General features: G+C 38.4%; 1 protein-coding gene across 1 annotated transcript in view; it reads right to left on the bottom strand.

Annotated features, from left to right (window-relative positions):
• Nucleotides 1–23,447, bottom strand: part of DCDC2 (doublecortin domain containing 2) — a gene marked incomplete at both ends in the record, with an annotated part of 63,012 nt that overhangs the window by 16,653 nt on the left and 22,912 nt on the right. Inside the window, 5 exon segments of the mRNA XM_080609662.1 lie at nucleotides 10,442–10,637; nucleotides 13,082–13,136; nucleotides 13,814–13,960; nucleotides 17,087–17,218; nucleotides 17,337–17,413. Coding sequence (XP_080465788.1) covers nucleotides 10,442–10,637; nucleotides 13,082–13,136; nucleotides 13,814–13,960; nucleotides 17,087–17,218; nucleotides 17,337–17,413 — 607 coding nt within the window.

Below are 23,447 nucleotides of genomic sequence, written 5' to 3'. Positions count from 1 at the left end.
ATGAGAAGAGATTAGTTGAAAAGAGTTCTGCACAACCTTCCAGCATCTCTAAAGAATATGACTGTTCATTGTCTTGCACGGAAAGCACTTTAAAGTGAAGTAGCATTCCTGCTCTTCCACAGCGTGGAATATGGTAAAACCAGATGGCAGCCTGCAATGGGAAATAATAGTGACCACAGAAGTCACCAAAAAAACTTCAAGGACAGTGTTTTCACACTCAGAAATTATCCCATTTTCAGCACTATATTCTTTGAAGAAAACAGGTAGTGAAAAAATAGCGCATTTCAAATGTATACAACACAGAAGATCATTGGTTTCTGAAAGGATGGCAGAAAAGATTTGTTGTCAGAAAAGGAAAAGAAAAAATTCTTTAAGGAAATAAGAAAATTGACAACAAAAGGGGAACTAATTATTTACCTCTACACAGACGTGAAAGTATGGAAGACAAATGTCCAAAACACCTGTACCATTAATAGCCAGGGAAGAAAGGACTTTGGTCTGAAACGTGCCTAAACAGGTGAAGAAAAAAATTACACTAACTGAAAAATTGTAAGGTTTAACACTTGAACAAATAAATAATTCCAAAAAAATAGCAAAGAATGAAATTAGTCTTGCAATAGGATACCTAGCCTGATCTTCTGGTACCAAAAATGAAAAAAAAAAAAACCCAAAAAAACCAAATAAAGTCAAATTTGCCTGACAAATTTGGTGGCCTTCTATGATGGGGCTACAAAACTGATGGACAGAGGCAAAGCAGTCAATGTCATCTACCTGGACTTGTGTAAAGCGTTCAACGCCGTCCCACACAACATCTTTGTCTCTAAATTGGAGAGACATCAATTTGATGGGTGGACCACTTGGTGGATAAAGAACTGGCTGGATGGCCGCACACAGAGTTGTGGTCAATGGCTCAATGTCTGGCTGGAGACCAATAACAAATGGTGTCCCTCAGGGATCGGGGTTGGGACTGGTCTTGTTCAGCATCTTTGTTGGTGATGTGGATAGTGGGATTGAGTGCGCTCTCAGCAAGTTTGCCAATGACACCAAGCTGTGTGGTTCGGTTGATACGCTGGAGGGAAGGGATGCCATCCAGAGGGACCTTGACACGCTTGTGAGGTGGGCTGATGCCAACCTTATGAATTTTAACCATGCCAAGTGCAAGGTCCTACACCTGGGTCGGAGCAATCCCAGGCACAGCTACAGGTTGGGCAGAGAAGAGATTCAGAGCAGCCCTGCGGAGAAGGACTTGGGGGTGTTGGTTGATGAGAAAATGAACATGAGCCGGCTTCAGTGTGCGCTCACAGCCCAGAAAGCCAACCGTATCCTGGGCTGCATCAAGAGGAGCATGACCAGCAGGTCAAGGGAGGTGATCCTGCCCCTCTACTCTGCTCTCGTGAGACCTCACTTGGAGTATTGTGTGCAGTTCTGGTGTCCTCAACATAAAAAGGACATGGAACTGTTGGAACAAGTCCAGAGGAGGGCCACGAGGATGATCAGGGGACTGGAGCACCTCCCGTATGAAGATAGGCTGAGAAAGTTGGGGCTGTTCAGCCTGGAGAAGAGGAGGCTGCATGGAGACCTCATAGCAGCCTTCCAGTATCTGAAGGAGGCCTACAGGGATGCTGGGGAGGGACTCTTCATCAGGGACTGTAGTGATAGGACAAGGGGTAATGGGTACAAACTTAAACGGGGGAAGATTAAATTAGATATAAGGAGTTCATAGTTCTTTACTGAGAGGGTGATGAGGCACTGGAATGGGTTGTCCAAGGAAGTTGTGAATGCTCCATCCCTGGCGGTGTCCAAGGCCAGGTTGGACAGAGCCTTTGAGTGACATGGTTTAGTGCAAGGTGTCCCTGCCCATGGCAGGGGGGTTGGAACTTGCTGATATTAAAAGACCTTTCCAACCCTAACTATTCTATGATTCTATAAATACTTTATTAAAAAAAATAATTAAACGGAGCATTAAGAAAATAGCTTAAAATATAAACATTACTAGTGTTACTACTCAAACCAGAAGTATTTAGACTTTTTGTGTGTGAATTTACAAATATCTGCAGCACGGCAGCTGAGTAAAAAGCCAATATATTACTTGTTTATGTGATTGTGTGCCAAGATCTTCTCAGCAGGAGTTCACAGACCACATTAACCATTATTACCAGTACTGTGAGTTACTCAGCACCTCCCAAGCAAATGTGTTAGATTGGGTAATTTTGCCTCATATTTTATAGTTAATATTTCAGAAGTGTTTATTGATTTAGGAAAAGAAAAAAAGGACAAAAAATATCTTATTGATGTAATATTTCACATCTCTCTGAATCATAAGTCAGTTTCTACACACATCTCTAAGAGAGAAGAAAACAAGAAGGCATTTTAGAAAACACTATAAATTACATTAAAAAAAATTTGCAAGTCTTCCTTTCATATTGTTGTGGGCTTATATTGCAATCTCTGCTGAAGTTAGAAATAAGTAGTGTACCTTACTGAAAAGAGAATTCCCAGCATTTCCATTAGAGTGAACATTTATGCCTACCCCAAATGGTTCATAAAATATTTTAGATTACATATACTCCTCATACAAAAGCTAGTCCTGACTTTATGTGCCTCGAACTGGGAATTTGCCACAACCAAGCATACGGCGACGTTGAGTCAGAAAAATTCTAAAATGTGGTAAGAAAGGAAGGTAGTTCTACTCCCTATAGTCAAGGTGTGGCACAGTCTACGCATCTGCTCCAAGCTGAGTAGAATACAATGGCAGTAAATAATTCAAGGGCACTTTGAGCTCCAAAATGTCTCCCCACAGCTTTGCAGACAAGTGTAAATCAGAGGATTTATTTCAGTTAGGTTTTTTTAGCTCTCCATGCCACAGTAAGTGCTACTTCTGTCAAAAGGCCAAGCACAATATTATTGAAAGTCTCTTGATCTGTGAGGATATTTTTCTATAGTGCCCAGACAACCAGAAGAGACTGGAATTTTTCAGGTTTTGCCAGTCCCTGTATGAAAACAGACTGTCTTACGCTAAAAATCACTAATTTTTTATACCCTATACAGAAAGAAGTGAGGTAATCAAAATAAAGATCTGCCATTATTTCTGATTATTTTAAAACAGGGTCTTGTTCAGTCATTCAGGCAAGAAGGAGAAAGAAGAACCTGCAAAAGAGCAAAGAACAGATCACAAGAAGGAAAAGGCATTCAACAGGAGCAGCCAACCGGAGAGAGAAGATATCCAGAGGCTGGAAGATACGGATACAGAGGGAGATGATGCACAGTAATGTTAGAAGGAATGTGTGGAATGAGAAACTGTACAAGAGTAAACAGAAAAATGAGGAACACAAGTGGAAGCTAAGGGAAGAAATGGTGTCTAGCACACTGGCAGGAAGGCAGAAAAACAGGTTATATGCAGTGGAAGACTAGAAGCTTGAAAGAATGAGAGGTGAAGAAAGAGCAAGCCAGCAGGTACCCAAGTCAATTTAAGCTTCTTAAAAGAATCTTCCTTTATGAAAACCTTATTAGAGGAATGTCATTTTACTAGTACCTATCTGCAATTGAATTCCTATGTTCAGATGCTCCCACACATACTCATTTGTGACAGAAGTGCAGCAAAAAGCAACCATGAAAAAAGGCACACTGTCATCAGACAAGTATTTTTCTTGATTCCTTATTTATTTCCTACAAAACCAATATTTATTAAGACTCCAGTTAGTGGTTCTACAGTCTGGTGAAAGAATTCTTACAGCATTTTTTGGTTTCAGGCTGAAGGGATGACCGAAAACTGCAACCACAAGTGCTTTCTTATGGAGCTTATTCAAGAGTTACGCTCTATCTCACCTCTTCTCCAGCTCTGTAATCCCACAGAGAGAAAGACTGATGAAACTCAAGAAGACACAGACTGCTTCAAGCATTGAATTCCCCAAAGCCTTGTGAGAGTTACCAGGAAAAGGAACACATGGAGCCCGATACACTGTACTGAAGACAGATAGCTAGTGTCTCAAAAAAGCAGGGAAACAACTCAATCTGCCCTAAGCAAAGTGGAATAACAGCTGTTGAAACACTAGCATCTACTTTATGGCAAACCTCCACAGCTAGCACCAATGGAACCATACAAATAGTAAGAAAGATCAAGAGAACAATTTCATCTGAAAAAGGTGGTAACATTACATGAGGGAGGATGTTCTTAGAAGGCTTAGATCTTTGAAGATCGAGTCCAGAGGCTGTGGGTAGGAGAAAGGCAGCATGGACACATTTGCATTAGAAAGGATGATGTCTGATAAATAGGGTGTGAGGTTTCTGATTTTGTACTCGGCCAAGGTCTATTTCATAAAGTAAGCAGCTGCGTCCTCAGCTGGTTTCACCAAAGATAAGACAAGGTGATTCTGTGTTCCTACAGTACTTCACCTCTGTGACTTTGTTGCAAATGGCCAAATAAAACCAGTACAATTTAAGACAATGTTAAGACTGCTGTAAATTGTGTTTCTTGCATAATGGTTCTTAATAGCCAAGGATCCTCAGAGTTACCTGCTCTGTCCTGCCCCCTCACCCACGCCAGCTATAATGGATTTACAGCTCATGAGAATTCCTTTGTGTGAAAGCAAGTCCACTGACCAGAGGAATTTTCTACATATTTTATACTTCTGGCTAATCTCCCAATAGGTATAGAACAGAACAGATTAATTACCAGTAAAAGCAAATTTATAAACACCCAAAACATTTTGACTAACAACACTTCACCTGACACATGTTACCAGTTGTCTCAATACATGGATGTTCAGTATATTGTGCAGTTACTCGATATGTACACAAAAAGCAATGAATTGATGCACGTATAACCAAGCAAACCTTGTCTAAAGTGCTAAGATTATGTTCTGTCTGATACCAGTCAGTATTGCAGCTAGAATACTGATAAGTTATATGACTTTATTAAATAGTAATTGAGTTACACATTGAACCAGCTCATAAGAAATCTATATATTTTAAATAATTAAGCATAGCAATTATTGGCTCTTATATAAGCTCCTTTCCTAAACAGCATTATCTGTAAAACATTTATTGCAGCACAAATTACAACATTATGCAGTTATTAATGCATTCCAAATTTTAAACAGATTGAAGCTTACTAGGAGGGATAAAAAAAATCATTGTAATAATAGCCTGCCCTGAATATTTTATGGAAATCAGAGGCATTTACTAACTGCAAGCTCTGTATGAAAGAAAGGAAGTTAATCTGACTATAAAAAAAATTAATGTGACTTACCACAGAGACTGCCTCATAAAAATGTGAAGTCAAATTAAAAACAAAATGTAAAAAATTTGTGGCTTATTAAATTGACTAGATTGCTATGAGGAATAGGGAGGACAGGTGCACTTATGCCTGTATCCAACACCATTTTCTGGGGTTTTCTTTTTTTATTTCTTTTTTTATTTTAAAGTACCATTGTTGTACAAGACCCATTTCCAATAAAAAGCCACTACCTTGGTGATAGGTTTGCATGCGTTTGCATGCCTATGACTTCTGTCATCAAAAAGTAATGGAATTAAAAAGAAACTGGTAGCAATATACATATGAAACTGTTGTGAATATTAAAAAATATGTATTTTTCTTCACCTAATACTATTGCAGCCTCAAACCTTCTAAGCAATTAGTTCCTCTGTTAGAAAATATTGAAGTTCTAAGAAGATTTCATACAATTATAGATTGGTGACATGTGACTACCTCAACAGAAACTGCAAAAGGTGCTTCTACAGCTTCATCTTGTCTCCTTTACTGGTAGGAAATGTCACAACATTAGAGCAAAAGAAAATTTGCCTTAGTCAGCTGCAATAGCTCAGTCATCTTTATACATAAACAGGTACAAAAATAAATGACTGCATGTCACAATACAAGGGTTTTTTCTTCCTTCTCCCTACTTTGGTCATTCACCTAATTTATTCTCCATGTTTCTAAGCATCTAATTTATTCATTTATTTAAATTACAAATCATTAAGACCATTAGCATTTTGAAATTAATAAAGCAGCTTCCATTCAGCCACATCTTTTTTAATTCCATGCTTGCTCCAAAACTCAGCCTTCTTATGGGCACAGCTGGGTCCTAAGGGCTAAACTCTCACAGAGAAAATGCAAAAGCCCTGAAATGCCTGTCCTGGTCCAGTCATTCCAAACTGAGCATCAGTACACCTACATTCCATTCTGCAACAAGTTAAGCAACATGGCTTTCCTGCTGCCAAGTACCATTTGCTCATTTTGCCCATTTTATGCTTTGCAATGTATTCATTCTGCCAAAGCAAACATAAAAAACTCACCATGTGCTCAAAGAGGCTGCAAGGTTTACCATCACCTTAGTTCCCCACTGGCATTAGTATATTGTGGCTACCATGCTCGAGCACTGTTACAATAAACACTAACAGCAACAAGGGTTCTCATTTCTTGATACAGATTGTGATTTTATCCCTTAAGTGAGGAATAAACTTAAAGGTACTGAAAAATCTCAGCAAATAAGAAACAAGATGATCTGTCTTTGCACAGCTTTTGCCTGCTTTGACAACACAGCAGTGATATGGTCTATGTGTCTATGTTTTAAATAGAGAGAGTTTTTTTAATCTTAAAAGTTGTCAGCAGGAAAGCACAAACAATGCTCACAATGCACAGCCAATATTCAGCTGTCCAGGTTTATACTCTTTGGCAAGTTTGTAATTTTATTGAAAGCAATTCAGAGCATGATAGCAGGAGTGGCTCCCATACCTAATGGTTTGTGTAGCTTCTCCTTTAATTAAGGATTGGCCTTTTCCTTCCTTTTTTAGCCAATAGTAAAACCAGGAAACTGAAATGATTGCTAACTTTTAAGACTTTTTAATACTCAAAACTAGATCTGAAAAACTGTGGAGTAGCTTAGCCTATGACCAGTATAGTACTTTTCCAAATCTTTGTGAGAACTTAAACATCACATTCTATTATCTTTAGAACTTGTTTTATACTTTAAAGGGGAGCAGGGGGTGATTTTGCAAGCTGTGAGACTACAATTAAACGATTGTATTTGAATGGAATAGGCTTCAAAGTGAGGGTGCTTCCTTACAAGAATTTTCTACTACATCTGAATTTGCTTTCCTGTTCAACTTCCTACAGTATGCTCTTTACGGAATGTGATGCAAATGAAAAAATAATTAGGTTTGGGGTTTGTATTTTTCAAAACTTTAAACCAAGATGTTGATAATTAAATATGCCTTTGGTATCACTTTCATAAGCCCTAATTATGCCAAACCAGCTGCACTAGTCTAAGCTCTAAACCTCACATTTCTAGTTGCAATTACTGTTACATATAATATATTCAATACTAATTAGGTTCTACTAGTGCAACGAGAGTCCAATCATAACATTAATAGCATACCTTATAAGTTACAAAAACCAAGCCATCAGCTCACAATCTACTGGATTTGCTCTAGCAGTGGTGAATTTAAGTCTTGCACAAAGAGTTTTCAACACTAAGAAACTCTAATCATCTTGATTTGAGAGGATTATGACATGGATCAGTTGTAATATGAATGGCATGCTGGTGAAATTCTTAGTGTGTTAAAAGAAAAAATTCAAAGTAAAGACACAGTTAGCCCAACTAAACACTATTGGAAGATTAGGTTAAGCTTTAAATACGGTATGAGCATAATTCTTCAGATGTTAAGTTGCAGGAAACAATCACTTTCAAACAATCTGGCACTTAAAAGAGAGAAGATTCAACATAACTGCTAAATTGGCAGGGAAAAGGACAGCGAAGAATATGGGATGCATTTTTTTCTACTATGCATATTTTTTTTATAGCTATTTCCGTACATTCAAAAATGTGCATGTATAAACTCGCTGTGTGGTTTGTTGGTTTCCGATTAAAATAAATTAATCCCACATCAGTGACAGCCAAAAGCAGCCAACTAAAATGCCAAGAGTCTTTTTCACTGTCCCTCAGGAAAATATTAAATAAAAATATATAAAAAAGATACAAGATGGTGGTAAGTGTTTCCATTACACAATCCAAAGCTTTTGAATTTGAAGGACTTTTTCTGAATAAATTTGCAAAGCCAACTGAGGAATTGCAAGAAGCCTTCAGAGCAGACAGTGGAGCTATACTAACCCAAACAATAATTGAAAGCAATCATTATCACTGTGTATCTGGAGTCAGCTTCTTGTTCTCCATCAAAAATACATCTCCATTTCAGAATAAGACTCCTCACTCTAAAATGAAACTGAAAATGACAGAATTCTATGATTCTTCTTTCAAGAAGGTGGTAAATATATTCAGATGTAATGAAACACATGAGATGGGCAGGCAGGTTAAACACAAGAAGCCAACTGAGCCATGAACAACAAGCTGTAGGATACAGATATGTTAGGTCATCTGAGTATGAAAATATTTTCAGTGTTTGCAGATCTCTAACATTTCTTTCCTGCTTCACTGGTATGATAAAGGTCAGCTTAGTATTGACAAAAGAAGCAGGCAGAGAAGCCAGCCACAACCTGGTCTGCTTGAAAGAGGCAAACTAGTTTGTTTCTTTCATTAGCAAGGAAGCATGGTAGTGAGACTTGCCCACTGTGAACTTTTTTTTTCCTCGTAGAGAAGGGGCTGCACAGGTCAAAACTGAGCCAGGTGACTCTCCTGTGATGCACCAAAAAACAATGCCAATGCCGATGAGGGCAGAGTGTTTCGGGCTTTGCTTATTTCAACACATCTTGTTTCTCACATCCTCCACTGACAGAGTTGTAGTCAGTGGGCTCTTAAAACTGATCTGACTGATGAGGCTCTCTAGGGAAAGCTTTCAAAGGAGACTACCACCTACCTCTGTTTCAAAATGTACATCAACCAGCTAACAACTTCCACTTCCCACCTGCAGATACATAATTTGGTGGAAGTACTTAATCAAGTTCCTGTGCTATATTTAGCTCAACAGATAGTCCCACAGGTGAAAAATATTCAGCTAATGAGGAATAAAGAAAAAAATTTAATAGCAAAACAGGCTATCAAGTCACAAAACTATATGCCTTTGTCATATTTAACATCATCACAAATCACAGAGCAGTTCAGTCCCTTCAAGTAATAAAGAACAGAAATAAGGTGTAAGGTTGACCTCTGCAACCCTCTACTTTTACGGTCCAACTGGCTTTCTGTCAGGGGCAGTCTCTGACAGAAAGGGTTGGCTGGGCAGGAGGATACTGAAGTTGTAGCACTCCACACTAAGAGCTCACAGCTCCTACAGCCTGCCTGGCCTGTACTTCAGGTCACTACATCTTCATGTGTGACCAGAATAAATGCTTGGAAGACAACAACTGTGTAGATGTCTCTGTGGGGTCAATATAGTACATTTTCTTTGAACTACTTCACCACAAGGTATCTAAGTTCTGACTACAGTGGAGCTCCCACATAGGGTCTGACTCGAGTGAAAAGACCTTTGTTCTGATTTGTCAAGAGTTGTCCTCTTTCCTCAAATTTTGCCTGCAAGTGCTGCTGTCTCTCACAGGCAGACAAATAAGGGCAAAAAAACCCAGAGGAGCAATTCAAGAATCCTTCACATCCCACATGGAGATGTTTATTTCCTACTGCTTTGCTTTTCCAGAGAGAAGCCTTCTGTTCATTTACATGGGAAAGAACAATAAAAAGGAACATACAGCAACAGACTTTGGTTACCAAACATGGCACAGTATGTTAACTCCTCTTTTACACTCCTAAGATTCAAGAGAAAACAAATAAAATAATCTGACTGCATGCATAAAACCTAGAGAAGTTTTATTATCCGAGTTACACACAACCTACAATTAGTATATTGCTCAAGAATAGTTCCAGCTGTAAAAACTGCTATCACACTAGTAATTTCAAAAAATTATTTTAGATATGCTGTCTCCAGATATTCTCAAAGATAAAGGTAAATTTAAACAACTGTAGCTATAAATCTCAACATTTCCTATATCCCTGAAAGGCATCATGGCATCCTAGGGAAATGTATACTAAGTACATTGAAGCACTTAATTTTAAAGTAATCAAGTGATGTTAATACCACTAACAATCTTACAGGTGCATTTTAGTGCTTAATGGTAATGGTGAAATACAAGACATTTTTTCGTTTGGGCAGACAAACTCATTTTCTTTACTTTTTTTGTAGGGCAGAACTGTGGGAAAATGTTCAAAATATGTTTTGTATTATGTTTTTATCAAAACCATGAAGATAGGATTGTATTAGTTTAACTTCCAAGGTATACTAAAAATTATATACGGCCTCCCGTGGTACGCAAAGCCCGGAAAGTATCGGTTATGCATAGGTGCATCTCCTAAGCAGAAAGAATCTTTGTAAATTCAGTTAGCCAGAGTAAACAGGAAATTCAAGAACTATACAAGAATATTATTTCACTGTTTCACTGAATTTTAACTGAAGAGCAAAAGCCACTGTGTACAATAGTGTTTATCTCAGTACTGACCATTATCTTGAAGGACTCCTGTGGAAGCTGTTACTGTCTGTTTTACTTTAGTAGAGTTGTTAGAAAAGTGCTGTCCGGACACAGAATCCTCTGGATTATGGCTTCTTTTGTCTTTCCTTTTGGGAAACTGAGGTGAGGAACTGTTTTCTCCTGGTTCACTGGATCCAGTGGTAGATTTAGATTGCCGATCACTTCCCTGAAAAGAAGTGTACATAGTTATCATTGATGCAAATGACAACATTTATTTTTTTAGTTTCAATTTTAATATTTCACTATTTTTAATAATAATTTTTATTTTTTTAATACTAAGGACTAAAAACTTTTAATACTAAGGATTGGTGTCAAGTGTTAAGCATATTAATTTTAAATCAGTACAGTTAAGTGATAACTTAAGCTATCCTGAAAACTGTAACTACCTCATCAACTTACTATATGATCCAACTGATTAAATGTTCCTCAACAATGCCCAGAAGAAAACAATACATTTGTTATAGGGAAATAATGTTTCATTTGATGAATAGAAAGCTAAGGGAATCTACATGCACGCATGTGACATACAGCTATATCTCATCTACACATATGTGTGGAAAGTCACAAGATGTAACAAATACAACTTGTAAGGATTCATTGCCTTTCTAAATGAGGCATGGGCACTAATCTAAGTGTTAAAAGCAGATCAAAGAGGATAACAGTCTTCGTATGGCAGTAACACTGACTGCCAAGTGGACACTAAGAAAGGGGTTTGCCCACACATCACCTTTGCATCACCTCTGAAGACATTAGCCAGTTCCTCTGCTTACTCTGTGATGTATCTAGAAACAGAACCAGAAACTTGGTCTGTACTTTTACTGCTTTGATGTGTGTATGATCCGGCATGTATTATCCAGAGGTTTTACTATTTGTACACATTTTTCTTCAGTGTAAATCTGTTCACAATCAACATCACAAAAATCCGAACTGTATAGGTTCTGTTTATATCATTCCAGGCTTTACAAAGACTTTACCAACTGAACACCCTCACCATTGCCTCCTACTTTTGCCAGTCTAACAGTGCACACAGATTCTTCCTAATTCAGTACTGCCAAAATACTGAACTGTTCACCTATCACTGACTTAGCTGAATCACAGAAGACAAATGTATTCTACTTCACTATTTTGCTTAGTGTAGCTGCATGAACAATTCATGCCGTTTTAGAACTTGCCCACCAGAAAGGCCTTTCATTCTGCAATGGTCATACACAATTCATTTCACCTCACTGCTTAAGTTAAAAGGTAATACTATATAAAATTAAAATTTTTCAGAAAAATAAGTCCTGAAAAAAATCCTGCATCTCTTTAAAATATCCTGCATACATTACTACATTTTTATGTGATTCTGCTAATTTTCACATAACCAGTAGAAATCAGTTCCATTTAAAATATCTTACTTAAATAATTGTTTAGCTTTTATCATCTAATTTACCATTTATCTACCAATACCATCAAATCTACACTTATCCTTTTTCTATAAAGAGAAATAATGGCATGGCAAAATTTCAGTCTTTTCTAATTCAAACTGGAGACTGTTACTCCCAAGCAATAATAGAAAGCATAGATATCAAACTGAAGTAAATAATTGTATGATTTATACCATTTCAAGTGTTACATTACATATTTAAGAGCAGCAGTAGGTGTTCCTGCCTCCTTATGTGTTGACACTTACTATTAGCGTGTATTACAATCCCAATGAATAAAAGTGAATATCAAATAATTTTCTGTCCATGTTGTAAAATAATAAGAGGCAAGAAGTTAAAGCTAACAAATGCTAGAACTGCAAAGCTCACATCTTAAAACCACACAGCACTTGAAACTATGTTCTTTACTGAGGTTTTATCTTTGACTGAATTTCAACAGAATGGAACAGCATATTTTACTGCTTATTTTGTTCAGTGGCTCCACAGTTTTTTGTTTTGTATACAGTGAATGGACATGATCAACTACTACAATTATAATGACAGACTGTGCATCTGACTCTCCACTGTCTTGTATAGTAAACAGCACTTGTACAGTAAACAGCACTTGTACAGAATCTGTGCAAACAGATACTTATATTCTGATTTGGCACTGTTTTAAATCCACCGTGGACTCATTTGTACACATATAAGTAGCTATACAGGTTACAAAACAGTGGAGGCTCAAGCTTTGTATTTAATGGTTAGCTAGGACAAAACACATCAGATAGGAAACTGGTTTAGAGCCTTATTCAGACTCAGCATGCAGAAACACCATTTTCTGCAAGATGTTTTGTAAAAGGTTCTGTGTTTTTCCTCTAGGTATTTAGTTTAAATGAATAAATAAATAAACACACAAAGATAACTGCCAAGGTTTACGGGAAAGACCTCAAGGCAGCAGCTGAACTTTGCTGTGGAAGGTTTTATAACAAATAAAGCAGCCATTATTGCAATAACATTTTCTCAGATTTCTGCTGTCTAATTAACACTACAAATAGCTACAGATTCATCAAGCTTTCATAAGCATACCACTAGGTGGCTGTGGATTTTTTCACTTCAGATTTAATTAAAACCCAAAGGACAGGGATTCTCCATCTACTGGAATTAAGCAAAATTAGAAACAGATTTTAGCATGGCACTTGATACTTACACTGCCTTTAGACTTTCGAGATCCCACAATTGGAGGTAGTGCAGAGGCTTTAGAACTGCAGAAATAAGCCATATCTTAGAATTGGTATGCTGTCACTACCATAGACACTATGTATCAGGCAGATAACACCAAATCAGCTACGGCAACAGAGTTAATTCTTTTATTCATTATATATTTTTACTAACAAATACATTAAATTTCCCCACAATGCATACTTCATATACCGACAATTTGCAGCACAGCATTCAGTGAATTACTAAGTGAAAGATCTCTACAACTATTCTAATGAAAAGTTCCGGCAATTAAAAAAATAATTGGTTTATATCAATTAATCAACATAGCTTTTCAATGTCCTTAAATTTGTTTGTTGCAAATGCTGTTTCCCAAAACACTTTCAAGTTATTTACATTGTATATAGTTGCTGTCTAGAAAAGAAGAAAAAAAAAAAAGCTCCAACAAATTAAAAAAAGTCACAATAATACTTTCTCTGACATTAGTTTTGTGATACATGTTCAACAGCATGTTTATGAGGTGAAATAGTCTTCTGAATTTCCATTTTCATCTTCTCAACTTTCTCAGAAGCTGTCAATAAAGTTTTACATCCCTACTAACCCATCCATCTATCCCTCCATCCATTCCTCATGATGATTTTGTACTTTACTGGTGGTACTTTGTAAACATATTGACACACACAGGCATGTGAGAATTAAACCACACACCTATAGAACTTACCCCTGTGGCCTTCTCATTATAGATTTGCGAAACAACAGATCACCATACGGCAACTTCTTAAACTTTTCTCTACCTGCTGCAACATAAATTTGCCCATTCTCCAAGTCCGACCCATCCTGAACAAGTTTTCCATCTATAGTGTAAAGTCTGAAAAATATGAAAATGTGTAATATAATAAACCTTGTTAGGCGCATTATGAGAGTTGAAAGCTACATTAATCTAAATGCACTAAATCATGTTGAATTTCCAGCTATGAAACCAAATAAAGTATGGTAGATGCCATACAATGATCAGTCACAATATAAACAAGACAAAGAAAGACAGAGCAAAAAAATTACCTAAATCACAATTTATATAAAACTAACGAAATATGACGTGCTATGAAAGATGAAATACTCTCATAATTTCTAAAATGAAATAAATTACTTTATACTTAGAAGGTCTTTAACGTCTTTCTCCTGACACCTTGAAAGGGATCTGTTCCACGAGTTCCTCACCCCTCTCATACCAAGTTCCACCTCCTATCTGTGCTCTGGTCATTCATGGCCACTTACTGCAAACCCAGGACCTGTTCACCTACCACAGCATGTACAGGACAACCAGGTGGTCAGGCCCAGTTAGCATGGGTTTATTAAAAGCAGGTCTTGCTTGACTAGCCTGATCTCCATCTATGACAGGTTGATCCCCTTAGAGGATAACAGAAAGGCTGTGGACACTTTCCCACAGCATTCTCCTGGAGAATAAGCAATAAGCTTATTTCTGAATTAATCTGTGTTTTGCTAGGTTACGTTTTGCTTTGGGGAACTCAGGATAAAACAGCAAATCAATGTACCAGAGTTTATGAACCGTTTTATATATTTGTATGGTGCTGCAGGTATATAGGGGTTCATACAAACATGACTGTGGAGTTTTGTTCTTGATCTTCCACTTTGCTTGCATTTTAATATTATATTTAATGCACCAAAGTTGTTCGTTTAATATAACTCCCAAAAATGTTATGGATCATCTGGCAATTTCTAGTGTATTTTTCACCCTGAAAATAATAATCATGATAACCGAATCAAACATAATCAGCCACTGAAGGTGAAACTGAAATCAAAAATGCATTTTTAAAAAACGGCATTTCAAACACATAAATAACTATTGACTTAACAAGCATCACAAAACTTTTGTGACACTTAGTTCTGAAGTCTTTTACCCACCCATCTGACCACAACCATTTACAGACCAGCTGGGTTCTCTCTGGCTACTATTAGACAACAAAAGTGTCCTTCTGGTCACTTCTTCTGGTCACTGAGGGATGACTCAGGACTTGTCCTGTGGGATGTCAGTGGACTTCCATTTTCCCTCCTGAATCCAAGCCAGAAAGTGGCAGCCAAAACAAAGCAAGCATACAGGCTGACAAAGGAGACAGCAAAGACACAACTTGTGGGACCAATATCCCCAAATTCCCAGTTGCCAATGCACCAGGTACCTGCCCATCAGGTTGCTCTACCCCATCCCCATGCACAATCTGACAAGCAGAAAAGCTACTTTGTCATTTCTTACTTACAAACCTATTCTAATGCAGATGAACAGTATTTGTTTTTTCAAAAAAGCTACATGTGAAAGTGTAAGACTTGGCAGCTTTATAAATCTTTTAATAACATGGAAAAGAAAAACTGCCATATACATAATGCAAGTTCTTGTACTTCCACTTACTCTTCTTTAATGAGAAATTATATCTTCTCAGCATCAGTGGTCTTACAGGAACTCCCCTAATGCTAACATAGCTTCAGTAAACCCCAGCAATTAATGTGTAACTTATTAAAGAACAATAATCACTTTGCTAACATATTTAATATGTATTCCTAGCATTTTTAGGAAAAAATAAAATGAAAACTCAGTTAATAGAAAACCAGAAAAAGGAAAACATTAAATAATTCAAAATGTCATACACATTATCTTATTTTAAAGGATTAAATCTGAGCACTGACGGGAACTTCTAGAAAGCAATCCTAGCTATGTACAGAATGATTTCTGCTTGCATGTACATCATACAGTTTCACCAAGGAGTGACATCAAGTAATGAGAATAAAATGTGAAAGGCTTTTAAATTGCTAAACAACATAAGAGCAGAAAAAACTGGTATGTTGTAAACCGTTGTCACCTTGCTCACTTCTGAGCTGAGAATCAGATCCAGAAAGCTGCAACACGTGTGTAACTTTAGTTAGCTGCAAGTGAAAGTGCTAACTAGCCAAATAACAGGAGCAAAGAAATGCAGGGCTGAGAGGAAAAATTAGACAACAGCGAACAGTCAACAGATAGCATTACCTTCATCAGTATCAGCTCTGGGAAAGCAATCAGAAGAATTGACAGACTACCTTATCTTCAATGGGTTGAGAAAGATTTTGCAAGCTTAGCCTCAGACACTGTGTAAGCTGTGAAGAATGATTTTCTACAAAAGGCTCTTTCTCATCTGAGGAATGGATTTCTGTAATGGTTTCCTCATGGGGCAGCTCTGGAATGTCAATAATTTGCTTGTACACACCTTGACAGCCCATTTACACAACGTTTCTCTTGAAAACTGTATATATCATTTTCTTCTAAAACTTGCAACAACTACTTTACACTACTTTAGAGAGCTTACTTAGAGAGCCTCAAGGGACTGAAATCCAAGAGCTCAATTCCTGTTCCTGGGAGAACACAACAACTCAGCCCAGCTGAGATACTAGAACTGGCAAACCCCCAACTACAACTTTGGCTTTGGCTCTTATTACAAGGCTGAGCTGGCTGATAAAGCACATCCTAGTCATAGCACAGGTCTTCAAAACCCAAAGAATCTATAGCATTTTTCTTGATTTTTTTTGCCCCAATGAATTTAAATACCAAAATTAAAAGGAAATATGGATAGCACCGATTATTGCACATTACAAACTTCTTCACCAACTTTATCATGCTAATTTATTTTATTCTGACCTGTAACTTAATTATTAATACTAAATATATTGCATTATTATTGTATTATAAAATGCCTGCTAACTAAATATTTAATCAAGAAATAAGAGTTGAAACAAGTTGAGTTGTTTGCATTTTCAAATAGCAGTTGAAATGAAACCTGAAGGTTGCTTGGAGTCAATATATTCCATTTTGTGACTTCTACATGTATTTTAATTTTCTTGTAGTGGAATTTCTCATGAAGCAGAAATGGATCCATTATATCTACCTATGGAGTTGTAAAAAACATATCTACACGTATCGAATGTATCTTGCAAATAGTCAGCTTCCTGATACCTGTGAACAGCCCCACTTCTGATGGTAACTTTTCCTGTAACCATTTCAAGAATACGATCCCAGTGATTCAGTGTTTTCCTGGGAATGAGGAGGCGTACTACAGGGCTAATGAGGTCTCCATTAGCAATCAGGCTGAAATAAAGCAAAGTAAAATAATTTAGAGGAGCATTTTAAACAAAACTACTTCAGTAAAGATGCCACCACTCCCCCACGCTGAAACAGCAGTTCGCTAACTGAAAATTCTACTTACAAAATAGTGTAGGGCTCCTGGAGTGTTTTTCGAAACCGTGCTGACACCGTGATTCTACTGTGAGTAACAGGCTTGACCTGCAAGGAAAAAAGAATTAGAAATTACTCAGTCTTCACATTAGGGAAGAGTTTGCCTCAAACACCACCAGCAAGGGGGGGCAGCATATCTGCACAAAGACGCTCCTGGTTTTAAACCACGAATTTTATTCCCTTCTACACACAGCATATGTAATTACTGTTGCAGGTTTATATATATGTTGGAGAGCAACCACAGCATAGTATACCACAGTGCAACATGGCACAATGTATGGTTTCCACTGAGAGGCCATGATGTATGGACATCTTTGGTGACTTCTCAGTTGTTGTTCCTAGAGACCCAAAGCAACACTTCCAAACACTGTTTTTGCTTTCTTAGTCTTTACTGCTCATAACCATGGCCCAAGCAATTAAATTATCTTCTCTTTTTAACCATAAATGTCATCTATAGGTCTCTCTGCTAGTATGTAATAATAATAATTATGTAATAATAATAAAAGTACTTATTATGTAATAAGTACTTTTCCTCTTGTACAGGTCTTTTCATCCAAATCTATCAGTCATTTATAAAGGTTGCTGAATGCTATGCTTATTTAAGGGTGATAACTCACAAGTGAAGTGAACTGCAGATTTTTAGCTCTCAGAATAAAACATAGGCTATTTCCAGCATTATTCCCTGTATGACTTAGAGGAGACACTGTATTGAGATCAATCAGGTGGGTCTTCTACAAGAGGAGAGACAGCAAGAAAGATGTTACTGCCACATTGCACCAACAATATTTGTGGACCTTTCCTTTATTTAGCAAGCCATTTACTAGGCACTGCATTTACTCCCTAATAATTATTTCACAGATACATGTTTGTCTTGGCCTCATACAATGAAAAATTTTGTACCAGACTTTACATATGCTATGTCTTAATGCCTAAGGTAATTGCAATTCATAGACTTGCTGTTAATTTCAGTGTGGAAGATTCACACTTACTACTACAGGCCTGGAAAGAGAGCAAGAGGAGAGGAAGAGGTTGCTATAACACATCTCATTAGGGGAAGCAAAGAAATTTTTTTGAGACTGCCAAATAATTTAGGAGCTCAGCCATTCTTGCAGAAACATTTAAAGCACATTTTTCGGAGTATAACATGTCATTTAAACCACCAAAATTAGAGATGAAAATCTATTGAGTCTCTAGGAAGAAAAAGAAACCATGTCTTAGGCTGCAACATCTGAAAACATTTCTATCGGTGCTGTCATCCATCAAGCTTATTTGCCCAACATAAGCAACCTAATAGAGGGCTTCAGAAGACAGAAAAAATAAGGTAACTTTCTAAAAGGTATGCTACTGAAGTGTAAGGCAATACTGATTTACTTCCATAGTATCAGGTCCTAACATTTAGACTCCAGAGGTTGCATCCAAGCCAGGAATGACTTAACTTTGGCTGGCCATACACCTTTCTGCATAGCTGCTAGTTTGCCAGGCTAATCCCCTATAAGGTATTCAATATATAAGTAGTAAAGCCTCATATTGCTTTTTCTAAAGGTTGATTCCTCATAGATACTTATGTTCTTGATACCTATGCTCAAGCTCTCACATGCTTCAAACGGTCCATCAAACTAAGTTCTCTGATCCAGTCTGCAACACTCAGGTTCCAGTGATCCACACTTTACTGGATGTTATAGGTATCTTTACTTAGACATTATAGGTATTGAAATTAATGATGATGAAGTTGAATGTTTATGGGTAAGAATCAAGGGGAAGGTCGGTAAGGCTGATATCCTATTGGGGGTCTGTTATCGTCTACCCAACCAGAAAGAAGAAGTGGACAACTTGTTTTATAAGCAACTGGAGAATGTTTCAGGATCTTCAGCCCTTGTTCTTGTAGGCGACTTCAACCTACCAGATATATGTTGGGAATTTCATACAGCTCAAAAAAGGCAGTCCAGAAAGTTTTTAGAGTGTGTGGAGGATAACTTTCTGTCACAGCTGGTGAGCGAGACTACCAGGGGAGGGTCTATGTTAGTTAGACCTGTTGTTCACTAATAGAGATGGACTGGTGGGTGAGGTGGAGGTTGGAGGTTGCTTGGGGCACAGTGATCATGAAATTGTAGAATTCTCAATACTCAGGGAAATCAGGAGGAACATCAATAAGACCTATACCTTGGACTTCCGGAGGGCAGATTTTGGCCTGTTTAAGAGACTCATTCAGAGAGTTCCTTGGGAAACTGTCCTTGAAAACAAAGAAGTTCAGGAAAGATGGGTGTGCCTCAAAACAGAGATCTTGAGGGTGCAGGAAAAGTCTTTTCCTGTGTGCCGAAAGATGAGCCAACGAGGCAAGCGTCCAGCCTGGATGGGTACTGAGGTTATGAAGGAACTTAGAAATAAAAAGAAGGTGTATCATCTTTGGAAGGAGGGTAGAGTTTCTCAGGGAGTGTTTACGGAGGCTGCTGGGGCATGTAGAAAGAAAATTAGGGAGGCCAAAGATCAGTTTGAACTTGAATTGGCAACTTCCGTAAAGAATAATAAAAAAGTTTTTATAAATATATCAATGGTAAAAGGAAGGGTAAGACTGATCTTTGTTACTTATTGGATGAGGCAGGAAACTTAGTAACTAAAGATGAGGAGAAAGCAGAAGTGCTTAATGCCTTTTTTGCCTCAGTTTTCAGTAGGAAGACACCTTGCCCTCAAGATAACTGTACTTTGAGGTTGGTAGGTGGTGTTAGGGAGCAGAATGGTCCTCTTGTTATTCAAGAAGAGGAAGTTAGAGAATTGTTGAGGCACTTGAATATTTACAAATCAATGGGATCAGATGGGATCCATCCCAGGGTGATGAGGGAGATGGCGGATGAGCTTGCAAAGCCGCTCTCCATCATTTACCAACAGTCGTGGCTCACTGGCGAGGTTCCAGATGATTGGAAGCTGGCCAATGTGATGCCCATCTATAAAAAGGGTAGGAGGGAGGATCCTGGTAATTACAGGCCAGTTAGTCTGACCTCAGTGCCGGGAAAGTTAATGGAAAAGTTCATACTGAGTGCTATTAAGCAGCACTTAAGAAATGGCCAGGGTATTAGACCCAGCCAGCATGGGTTTATGAAGGGTAGGTCATGCTTGACCAACCTGATTTCTTTTTATGATCAGGTGACCCGCCTGGTGGATGTGGGAAGGGCTGTGGATGTTGTCTATTTGGATTTCAGCATGGCTTTTGATACTGTCCCCCATAATATACTCCTGGAAAAGCTAGGAGCTCACGGCTTGGACAGGAGCACTCTTTGGTGGGTCAGTAACTGGCTGGATGGCCGGGCCCAGAGGGTGATGGTGAACGGTGTTGCATCCAGCTGGCAACCAGTCACCAGTGGTGTCCCTCAGGGGTCTGTGCTGGCACCGGTGTTGTTCAATATTTTTATTGATGACATGGATGAGGGTATTGAGTCCTTCATCAGTAAGTTTGCAGACGACACTAAGCTGGGAGCTTGTATCGATCTTTTGGAAGGAAGGAGGGCTCTGCAGAGAGACCTGGATAGGTTGGATAGATGGGCAGAATCCAACCAGATGAAGTTTAGTAAGTCTAAGTGCCGAGTCCTACATTTTGGCCATAAAAACCCTTTGCAATGTTACAAGTTGGGGACAGTGTGGCTGGATAGTGTCCAGGCAGAAAGGGATCTGGGGGTATTGGTGGATGGCCAGCTGAATATGAGCCGGCAGTGTGCCCTGGCGGCCAAGAAGGCCAATGGCATCCTAGCCTGCATTAGGAATGGTGTGGCCAGCAGAAACAGGGAGGTTATTCTTCCCCTGTACTCAGCACCGGTGAGGCCGCACCTTGAGTACTGTGTCCAGTTCTGGGCTCCTCAGTTTAAGACGGACGTGGAAATGATTGAGAGCGTTCGAAGGAGGGCAACGAGGCTGGTGAGGGGCTTGGACCACAAGCCCTACGAGGAGCGATTGAGAGAGTTGGAGTTGTTTAGCCTGGAGAAAAGGAGTCTCAGAGGTGACCTTATCACTCTCTACAACTTCCTGAAAGGAGGTTGTAGACAGGTGGGGGTTGGTCTCTTTCACCAGGCAGCAACTGACAGAACGAGAGGACACAGTCTCAAACTGCGCCAAGGAAGGTATAGGTTGGATATTAGGAAGAAATTTTTCACAGAAAGAATAATAAAATATTGGAACGGCCTGCCCAGGGTGGTGGTGGAGTCACCATCCCTGGATGTGTTTAAAAAGAGATTGGATGTGGCACTTGGTGACATGGTTTAGTCGAGGTGTAGGGCATGCGTTGGACTCGATGATCTTGAAGGTCCCTTCCAACCTGGTAATTTTGATTCTGATTTCTGATTCTGATTCCGGAACTAGTTAGAAAGCATTCACTAAGTATGAAGGAGCACTTCAGGATAGTCCCATGTGTGCCCAATTATTTAGTTGTTCTTGAAAGCTGATGAAACCATTAATTCTAAGGTAAGCTCCTAAGAAGGCCATCATGTTATTGCATGCAGTCCAATCACTCGGCCCCTGAGAAAACAAGCAACTTGGCATGTTAAGTGCTCATTTATTATTCAAAGGATTGTATTTCTCCCAGTAATAGCTACTGTGGCATCAGCTTTCTGACAAGTCTCTCTTTTGGGTTAATCTATCAAAGACCATTAATATTTCCAGCAGCCTTCTGTGGTCTAACAAGTCAGCCCTGTTCTTGAACAAGTAAACTTCAGGGGACTGTAAGATGGGACCAGCTTGGGCAGAGACAATATTTGTTTTTTCTACCTAAGCATGGCCTAAACCAAACTAAAATACAATTTTGTGTTGTTTTGCTAAGCATTTTGAATCAAATGTAAATGTCTAAAAGGTGAAAAGAATACATTAGTCAAATATTACATTTGCTAATGTAACACCACAAAAATCAGTGCATAGAAACACTAAGGTGACTATGACACTATTAAAACACCCACAAGTATTTACCACAGTGCATAGACCAGACCTCGGTTTCTGGGAGTTTGGAACAGAGTAGCCTAGACTAAATTAAGCAGATGCTGGACCACAGTGGCACAGAGTATTGAAGAGGCTTTTGCCACACCATGAATAGCAAGCATGTACTGCTCTTGGGGTCCACGTGCTCTCAAGCTGATGTTTAGGCTATTGTTGTTTGTCTGGAAGATATGGGGTAACTAGTGTCTTTGGGACTGCTTGGCTTCTGAAGGTACATTTTACACCTGATCTGCTTTCAGGGGGCAAAAAGATATATAAACTCTTTATATTCATGCAGAATGAGAGAAGAAAGGAGGAAATAAATACATCAATTATAAGAAAATTAAAAAACAATACAAAACACAATAAAACAACAAACAGAGGAAAGTGCCTGCACAGGGCACTGCAAATGAGCTGTGTAAAACATCTCTAATTTTGAAGCTGGCAAGTATGCAAACATGCAAGCAACAGCCACATAGTATAGTATAGTATAGTATAGTATTCCACAATGCACGAGAGAGAACTTACAGATACCCCAAGTATGTTCTGGCTACAGAATAGTATATCAAGCTCTCCAAGCACAAAAGCACAAAACTCAGCACAAGCAACTCTAGCCTGCTCTGAAGCCACCTGTTTAAAAAACAGTTTGGCTAGATCTACACAGCACTGTGATTTAAAACAAACCAACAAACAAAACCCTCCACCCTATACACCATTCTTCTAATTAATGTGACTGTCCTGTTGGTTTTTTGGGATTTTGTTGCTTTTGGTTTGGTTTGGGGTTTTTTGGTACAGCCTTCAAGTTACTACCTCTTAGAATTTAGAACAATTTATGTCAGACCAATGTTAAATTATGTATGGTTATGAAAAGCAAGCCACATAATTTCAATGTACAGAAATACACATTAATAAAAGACCAAGTGCTCAGCCACTGTAAATCAATCTCGTTCTTTTGAAGTACATGAAGTTATGCCAAACCGCCAAAGCAGAAGGCCTGACCAAGGATTTAATTAAAGAATTCATGCTTCTGCTCCTATTTCCTTTGTAGGAGGTACCACAGTGTTGCAGTGTCTGGAATAGCCTGACCCCTCTGGCACTGCAGAGTTACATATTAACAGTGATGTGGTCTTGG

This window comes from Psittacula echo (assembly GCF_963264785.1).
Source record: "Psittacula echo genome assembly, chromosome: 2".
Taxonomy (NCBI): domain Eukaryota; kingdom Metazoa; phylum Chordata; class Aves; order Psittaciformes; family Psittacidae; genus Psittacula; species Psittacula echo.
This window is presented reverse-complemented; position numbering and strand designations above follow the sequence as displayed.